Source organism: Gigantopelta aegis, unplaced genomic scaffold, assembly GCF_016097555.1.
Source record: "Gigantopelta aegis isolate Gae_Host unplaced genomic scaffold, Gae_host_genome ctg5059_pilon_pilon:::debris, whole genome shotgun sequence".
NCBI lineage: Eukaryota > Metazoa > Mollusca > Gastropoda > Neomphalida > Peltospiridae > Gigantopelta > Gigantopelta aegis.
In genome coordinates, this window is record NW_024534192.1 from 25,001 (window position 1) to 35,365 (window position 10,365).

Consider the following 10,365-nt stretch of genomic DNA (forward strand, 5'->3'; position numbering starts at 1 on the left):
GGTAAGAACACTAATATGATCACTGATATGATTCGGTAAGAGCACTAATATGATTCGGTAAGAACACTAATATGATTGGGTAAGAACACTAATATGATTCGGCAAGAACACTAATATAATTCGGTAAGAACACTAATTGATTCGGTAAGAGCACTAATATGAACACTAATATGATTCGGTAAGATCACTAATATGATCACTAATATGATTCGGTAAGATCACTAATATGATCACTAATATGATTCGGTAAGATCACTAATATGATCACTAATATGATTCGGTAAGAGCACTAATATGATCAATAATATGATTCGGTAATATCACTAATATGATCACTAATATGATTGGGTAAGAGCACTAATATGATTCGGTAAGAGCACTAATATGATTCGGTAAGATCACTAATATGAGCACTAATATGATTCGGTAAGAGCACTAATATGATTCGGTAAGAACACTAATATGATCACTGATATGATTCGGTAAGAGCACTAATATGATTCGGTAAGAACACTAGTATGATCACTAATATGATTCGGTAAGAGCACTAATATGATTCGGTAAGAGCACTAATATGATTCGGTAAGAGCACTAATATGAACACTAATATGATTCGGTAAGAGCACTAATATGATCACTAATATGATTCGGTAAGAGCACTAATATGAACACTAATATGATTCGGTAAGAGCACTAATATGATCACTAATATGATTCGGTAAGAGCACTAATATGAACACTAATATGATTCGGTAAGAGCACTAATATGATTCGGCAAGAACACTAATATAATTCGGTAAGAACACTAATTGATTCGGTAAGAGCACTAATATGAACACTAATATGATTCGGTAAGATCACTAATATCATCACTAATATGATTCGGTAAGATCACTAATATGATCACTAATATGATTCGGTAAGATCACTAATATGATCACTAATATGATTCGGTAAGAGCACTAATATGATCAATAATATGATTCGGTAATATCACTAATATGATCACTAATATGATTGGGTAAGAGCACTAATATGATTCGGTAAGAGCACTAATATGATTCGGTAAGATCACTAATATGAGCACTAATATGATTCGGTAAGAGCACTAATATGATTCGGTAAGAACACTAATATGATCACTGATATGATTCGGTAAGAGCACTAATATGATTCGGTAAGAACACTAGTATGATCACTAATATGATTCGGTAAGAGCACTAATATGATTCGGTAAGAGCACTAATATGATTCGGTAAGAGCACTAATATGAACACTAATATGATTCGGTAAGAGCACTAATATGATCACTAATATGATTCGGTAAGAGCACTAATATGAACACCAATATGATTCGGTAAGAGCACTAATATGATCACTAATATGATTCGGTAAGAGCACTAATATGATCACTAATATGATTCGGTAAGAGCACTAATATGATCACTAATATGATTCGGTAAGAGCACTAATATGATCACTAATATGATTCGGTAAGAGCACTAATATGATCACTAATATGATTCGGTAAGAGCACTAATATGAACACTAATATGATTCGGTAAGAGCACTAATATGATGACTAATATGATTCGGTAAGAGCACTAATATGATGACTAATATGATTCGATAAGAGCACTAATATGATTGGGTAAGATCACTAATATGATTTGGTATGAGCACTAATATGATTCGGTAAGCGCACTAATATGATTGGGTAAGAACACTAATATGATTGGGTAAGAACACTAATATGATTCGGTAAGAACACTAGTATGATCACTAATATGATTCGGTAAGAGCACTAATATGATTCGGTAAGAACACTAATATGATCACTAATATGATTGGGTAAGAGCACTAATATGATTCGGTAAGAGCACTAATATGATTCGGTAAGAGCACTAATATGATTCGGTAAGAGCACTAATATGATCAATAATATGATTCGGTAAGAGCACTAATATGATTCGGTAAGAACACTAATATGATTCGGTAAGAGCACTAATATGATTCGGTAAGAACACTAATATGATCACTAATATGATTCGGTAAGAGCACTAATATGATTCGGTAAGAACACTAATATGATCACTGATATGATTCGGTAAGAGCACTAATATGATTCGGTAAGAACACTAGTATGATCACTAATATGATTCGGTAAGAGCAGTAATATGATTCGGTAAGAGCACTAATATGATTCGGTAAGAGCACTAATATGAACACTAATATGATTCGGTAAGAGCACTAATATGATCACTAATATGATTAGGTAAGAGCACTAATATGATCACTAATATGATTCGGTAAGAGCACTAATATGATCACTAATATGATTCGGTAAGAGCACTAATATGAACACTAATATGATTCGGTAAGAGCACTAATATGATCACTAATATGATTCGGTAAGAGCACTAATATGATCACTAATATGATTCGGTAAGAGCACTAATATGATGACTAATATGATTCGATAAGAGCACTAATATGATTGGGTAAGATCACTAATATGATTTGGTATGAGCACTAATATGATTCGGTAAGAGCACTAATATGATTCGGTAAGAACACTAATATGATCACTAATATGATTCGGTAAGAGCACTAATATGATTCGGTAAGAACACTAATATGATCACTGATATGATTCGGTAAGAGCACTAATATGATTCGGTAAGAACACTAGTATGATCACTAATATGATTCGGTAAGAGCACTAATATGATTCGGTAAGAGCACTAATATGATTCGGTAAGAGCACTAATATGAACACTAATATGATTCGGTAAGAGCACTAATATGATCACTAATATGATTCGGTAAGAGCACTAATATGAACACTAATATGATTCGGTAAGAGCACTAATATGATCACTAATATGATTCGGTAAGAGCACTAATATGAACACTATTATGATTCGGTAAGAGCACTAATATGATCACTAATATGATTCGGTAAGAGCACTAATATGATCACTAATATGATTCGGTAAGACACTAATATGAACACTAATATGATTCGGTAAGAGCACTAATATGATCACTAATATGATTCGGTAAGAGCACTAATATGATGACTAATATGATTCGATAAGAGCTCTAATATGATTGGGTAAGATCACTAATATGATTTGGTATGAGCACTAATATGATTCGGTAAGCGCACTAATATGATTGGGTAAGAACACTAATATGATTGGGTAAGAACACTAATATGATTCGGTAAGAACACTAGTATGATCACTAATATGATTCGGTAAGAGCACTAATATGATTCGGTAAGAACACTAATATGATCACTAATATGATTGGGTAAGAGCACTAATATGATTCGGTAAGAGCACTAATATGATTCGGTAAGAACACTAATATGATCACTGATATGATTCGGTAAGAGCACTAATATGATCACTAATATGATTCGGTAAGAGCACTAATATGATCACTAATATGATTCGGTAAGAGCACTAATATGATTCGGTAAGAGCACTAATATGATCACTAATATGATTCGGTAAGAGCACTAATATGATCACTAATATGATTCGGTAAGAGCACTAATATGATCACTAATATGATTCGGTAAGAGCACTAATATGAACACTAATATGATTCGGTAAGAGCACTAATATGATCACTAATATGATTCGGTAAGAGCACTAATATGATGACTAATATGATTCGATAAGAGCACTAATATGATTGGGTAAGATCACTAATATGATTTGGTATGAGCACTAATATGATTCGGTAAGCGCACTAATATGATTGGGTAAGAACACTAATATGATTGGGTAAGAACACTAATATGATTCGGTAAGAACACTAGTATGATCACTAATATGATTCGGTAAGAGCACTAATATGATTCGGTAAGAACACTAATATGATCACTAATATGATTGGGTAAGAGCACTAATATGATTCGGTAAGAGCACTAATATGATTCGGTAAGAACACTAATATGATCACTGATATGATTCGGTAAGAGCACTAATATGATTCGGTAAGAACACTAATATGATCACTAATATGATTCGGTAAGAGCACTAATATGATTCGGTAAGAGCACTAATATGATTCGGTAAGAGCACTAATATGAACACTAATATGATTCTGTAAGTGCACTAATATGATCACTAATATGATTCGGTAAGAGCACTAATATGATCACTAATATGATTCGGTAAGATCACTAATATGATTGGGTAAGATCACTAATATGATTCGGTAAGAGCACTAATATGATTCGGTAAGAGCACTAATATGATTGGGTAAGAACACTACTATGATTCGGTAAGAACACTAATATAATTCGGTAAGAACTCTAATATGATTCGGTAAGATCACTAATATGATCACTAATATGATTCGGTAAGATCACTAATATGATCACTAATATGATTCGGTAAGAGCACTAATATGATCACTAATATGATTGGGTAAGAGCACTAATATAATTCGGTAAGAACACTAATATGATTCGGTAAGAGCACTAATATGATTCGGTAAGAACACTAATATGATTCGGTATGATCACTAATATGATCACTAATATGATTCGGTAAGAGCACCAATATGATTCGGTAAGAGCACTAATATGATTCGGTAAGAGCACTAATCATGTAGCTAGTTTCGCAGGTCGGCGCAGTTAGTGACGTAAAAATGGCGGTGTTCTCAGAAATGTTATTTATTTATTATTATACTATTTTAGCTGTGGTGAATGGTTATATGATAATAGTGAATTAATTGGACAAACCTTACAACCGGTAGTTCACTCTTACAATAGCTTTTATGACCACCAAAGATCTTGAAGGACGATTGGGGTCAAAAGTGAAAGTTGCAAGTTGACGTTTTTTTTATCAGTAAATTGCAAATTCAAACTATACAAATGACTAAAAACAAAACAATAACAACTGTATGATGAACAGAATGAAAAATATTGACAGAAATAATGTTCCACAGTGATTAATGGACCTTCCTGGAAATTGCCAACATCGAGAATGACACCCCACGCACGTATACAGGGCAACTGCGTGATGCACGTGCAAACTATGGAATGTGTATCGGTGTGTTGATAAACAGACCTGAACGTTTTTTACTAGGATGTCAGTGGTCAAAACGTATGTTTGGTCTAATAGTTGATATTAACATTAATATTCCAAGTCCTCCTACATTTTGAAGAATATATATATATGTATGTATGTAATGTATACATCCATATATACATATATGTTTTCTTGTTTGTTTCTAGTTCACTGGATAGCTTTCACTGAACATATTTTGAAGCTATACGTCAGTTCTGCAGTTTCGCCGAATCACGTTTATGATGTTTATGATCTGAAACATATCGCATATTATACATTGGATACGCTACCTATATGATGATGATGCTGATAATAATAATAATACTAATAATACTAATAATAATAATAATAATAAATACATAAATAAATAAAAAATATCTAACACAAATGTTATTTTACCATTATTGCATTTGAGTCCAGACCATCCTCTTTGGCAGCTGCCGAAACAGCCTGTGACGTCATTGCAGTTAGTACTACAGTGGCAGGTGTAGCTACAGTCCAAACCATACGTTCCTGGTGTGCAGGCTCCTAGCAGTGAAAATAGTGACACATTTAGATGATATGTAACATATTTAGATATGCCAGCGCACTTAAAGTACGTATTTACTTTTAGTTTTATTAATGTATAGGACACTAAAAACATTCCAGGATATTGTATGCATTTGAGAAATGATCACATTCATGCCGTTATGTTTAAGTATCAATAATTGGAATGAAGCTCAATGGAAGAAATATGATAGGATTTAGGATTAATATTCTCGGTAAACCAGCTGTAGCTTTGTCCAGTTGCTCGATGATTGGAATATCTAATGCCGTGATGTGTAATGCTCTGTATGTGGCATATGAACGATATCTACTATCTTCACTGTTACCATAACAATAATATCACTAACAACAACGAACAGGAAACAAACAAAATAATATTAAATGTTGTATCTATACGTTTTGTATTTGATTTTATTGCTTAAAACATCACTTAATCTACATCTATTTCAATTAATGTTCAGATACTCTATCCTAGCGTTTTAAAAAATTCAATTTAACGACGTCTTCAAATATAGATCTACTAGTAAATTCACATTACTGTGACATATTTTAGTCATTTAACGTTTAAACTAATACATGCTATTTTACGAGAAGCCTTCTGCCAGTTTTGTAAACGTTTATGTGGCCTAAACGAAAAATGTCTGTGTTCACATGTAAACGTTACAGATTTATATAATATCCTCTATGTTAGAAAGGCTTTATGGATATCCACCGTGTGCGTTGCTAAAAACCAGCAACAATCAAAAGGAAATAAACACAAATTATTTTAAATTTTGCATATATACATTTTTATTTTATGCATTAAAACATCACGTTATCTGCATCTATTACAAGTATATTTCATGACCGGGTTGGTTTAAATTCCAACCGTGCCCGTATCAGCCATATGTATTTGACGCATTCATTTGTTTTAAAGGACTCTCCTCCTCAGTGTGAACATTGTCAGTGTACACTGAGTGTGCACCACATTTTGGTGGAGTGTAATCATCTGAAGCCGACGAGAAATTATATATTTAGCAACAGAAATGTTTTGGAATCTTTTAAATTCCACCCGAAATTAATTTGAAAGTTGTTTTGTATATGCCTGACCCTCTTTTGGATATAGACACGTTAATAAAGTTAAAGGAAACAAAGTATTGTATTGTATTTTTCCACACAGCTCTTTACACTGTGGTTTTACAGAATTGTATAAATAATATTTCCATACACTTACCTTTTATGACACCCAATAGCCGATGTGTATTTTTGTGGTAGGGTGTCGTTAAACATTCATCCTTTCATTCATTCATTCATTCATTCATTCATTCATCCATTCATTTATTCATCCATTCATTCATGTTTAAATTGCAATTGACGACTTTATCAAATCTAAATCCACACTTTTATAAAAAAAAAGTCTTGGTCAGTTCACTTATTTTACTTTTAAACTGATAAATAGTAATTTATGATAGAAACATCCTACCTGACACTCAGTGTGTGTTTTAAACAAATGAATGACGCAAGGAGAAGTAGACAAGCTCAACACTTCGACATCGTTTGTCATCTCCCCAGCCAGGAAGTTAGAATGTCGTACTCGAGGTACATGTTTGTGTTGTATGTGTAATATTTTCTTGCTCGTTTGTGTATGCATGAACACACATCATGTATCAATCAGACGCGGATACAGACATTTCGCGAGAGCGCGATTTATGAAATACAGTAGGCTTTGCTGACTGAAATGTTATACTGAACATAACATCCTTACTTGTGTAGTGGCCACCTGACTTAAGACTGGTAGCTACTGGGTTCCTATCCCGGTACAGAGTCCACTCACAATAAGTTGTAGCCGTGTGGGGCTACACTACAGACTTCTCCCCCATTAACCACTAATAAGTAGAAATAAACGAACAGTCCTAGGCGGTCAGCCCAGGTAGGTGATGCATGCACCCATACGATCGTGCTTGACCTTTAACTAAAGCTAAAGCAAACGTTTGTTTTGCTTTGGTACGTATTTGAAACATGGTCACAGCGGAAACGAGATACCTACCTCCATGAACAGCAACATGTTTTGGATCTTGGCGCTAAGATCGCTTCGCAAAACGGGGCCCAGACCCGTAGGAATGATATATTGAATGTGTGTGTGTGTGTGTGTGTGTGTGTGTGTGTGTGTGTGTGTGTGTTGGGTGTGTATGATTGTATGTGTGGGGGGTGCAGAATCTATTTAGTCTGTAAAGAGTAAGATAAACTAAGTACATTTTCATCATCGTGTGTTTGTATGTGTGTGTGTGTTGGGGGATGGCATGCCAAACGCCCCCCCCCCCCCCCCCCCCCCCCCCCCCCCCCCCGTGTTGTTCTTTCGAGACTGATCATACAAAGCCCCGTCCTAAATGACGAGGTGACAACAGACTATTCAGTGCTAGTTTTTGGTGCAATCTCATACATAACAAAAGAGAAAAGTCAGTACGCCATATCCTTAGAAAATCTGCTTAACACAGAACGTTCAAGTCATTCTTAAGTTACTTTTAATGACGTAATTATTCATGACATGGGGCGGGACGTAGCCCAGTGGTAAAGTGTGCGCTTGGTGCGCGGTTGGTCTGAGATCTATCCCCGTCGGTGGCCCTTTCGGATATTTCTCGTCCCAGTCAGTGCACTACGACTGACATATCAAAGGCCATGGTATGTGCTATCCTGTCTGTGGGATGGTGCATGCAAAATATCCCATGCTACTAACAGAAAAATGTGGTAGGTTTCTATATGACTATCGGCCAAAGTTACCAAATATTTGACATCCAATAGCCGATTATTAATAAATCAATGTGTTCTAGTGGTGTTGTTAAGCAAAACAAAATGTAACTTTCATCTGACTTGTAGCTACTGGGTTCCCATCTCAGACTACGTTTAGGACGCTTCCGTATATAATTGTAAGGCATATTAGTGTATTTCGAAAACGTGGGCCCCTGCCATAAGAAAACATAAAGTTTGTTTTGCTTAACGTCCAACCCCTACCCTTTCAGTTCCAACGGGCCTGACCAAATAGCACACTGCTCCTGGTGAAAACTGAACTATACTAGGTAACCTTAACGTATTTGATATACATCTTTGAAAATTTAATCAATATATCCAGGCCGTCAGACGACGGTATATGGAGGGATTTTTTTTGTACAGTGAATATATTAAATGACGAGGTAACAACAGTCTATACAACACTAGTTGTTAGCACAATCTCACACCAAACAAACGAGAAAAGGCAGCACTCTACACTGCTTAGAAAATCTGCTTAACACAGAACGTTAAAGTCAGTTTTAAGTTACTTTTAATGGCACAATTATTCATGACATAAACGTACTTTCTTGTAACTTTCACATTAACAATAATTCGGCCACACTTACTGTTAGAAGCGAGGTCTAACTCGGTTGGTTTATATACATGTTCATGTTTTATCCAATTAAGATCCAAGCTCGCTGTCCTGGGAACACCGTTCAGCTATCTGGGCTGCCTGTCCTAGACAATAGGTTAATGGTTAGTGAGAGAGAAGTCGGTATAGTTGCTCTACATATACACCTTGAGTCGTAGGAGCCGTTACCGGAATACGAACCAGTACCTACCAGCCTTAAGTTTGATGGTTTAGCTTCCACAACGCCGAGGCCGGTGACAAAGCACACGTTTCATGTGTTGCGTGTTGTATTTTAGACACACACACCCCGATCAAATGAACAGACGTATTTGGATGTTTTCCTATATCATTCCTATAAACTATTTCTCCTGCTTTACAACAGTCTAGGATCGATTCCCGGCGATGGATCTATTAGGTTATTTCTCGTTGCAACCAGTGCTCCACAACTAGTGTAACAAACGTTGTGGTGTGTACTATCATGTCTATGGGTGACGTTTATAAAAGAACACTTGCTGCTATAATCGAAAATAGTAGCCCATGGTGTGGCGACAGCAGGTTTCCTGTCTCATTAACTGTGTGTTCCTTAATCGGTTGCCTGACACCATATAACCGTTAATAAGTTGAGTCCGTCGTTAAATAAATAATTCCATCCTTCCTGTTTGTGCCACATCTGTTATAACACAGATATCTCAGATGTGCGTGTCCAAAGACTCTTCCTACCAATTTTGTAAACGTTTATGTGGCCTAAACGTCACAGTACAATATATACTGTCCTGGAAGTTGAAAAGGGTTTTTAAATATCTACCTTCTCTGTTGTTAAAAACAAGGAACCATCCAAATGGAAGCAAACAAAAATCATTTTAAATATTGCATACACATTAATCTGCATCTATCTCAAGTATATTTGCATGTACACTGTCTGGATTTGTTTGAATAAACGATGAAATCTAAATCTAAGTCCACACTAATATAACACAGTCTTGGTGATTTCACTTGTACAATTTCTAATACATACAATTTTATGAATCCCTTCCTACCTGACACTGAGTGTGTTTGAAAACAAATCCATGATGCGACCAGAATCAGACAGGACCAACACGTCGACATTTTGTGACATCTCTCAAACCAGGAAGTTAAAATTGTCGTACTAGAGGTATGGGACTGTGTTGTGTTTGTAATAAGATCGTTTTCTTTTGTGTACGCACGAGTAAACTTATCAGTCGCGAAGCAGGAAGTTTTTTGTTTTTATTATATATATATATATATATATATATATATATATATATATATATATATATATATATATATATATATATATATACAGTGGGTTTTGCTGACTAGAATTTTGTA

At 35.1% G+C, this 10,365-nt stretch overlaps 1 protein-coding gene across 1 annotated transcript in view; it reads right to left on the reverse strand.

The window, feature by feature from the left end:
* The window catches only part of LOC121366235, a 14,053-nt gene extending 3,924 nt beyond the window's left edge, over positions 1–10,129 (reverse strand). Inside the window, exons 1-2 of the mRNA XM_041490756.1 lie at positions 10,053–10,129; positions 5,493–5,621 (exon numbers count right to left, since the gene is read on the reverse strand). Of these exons, the coding sequence (XP_041346690.1) occupies positions 5,493–5,621; positions 10,053–10,122 (199 nt within the window). The 5' untranslated portion in view covers positions 10,123–10,129. The remainder of the gene's footprint in view (positions 1–5,492; positions 5,622–10,052) is intronic.
* Between the last annotated feature and the right edge of the window lie 236 nt (positions 10,130–10,365).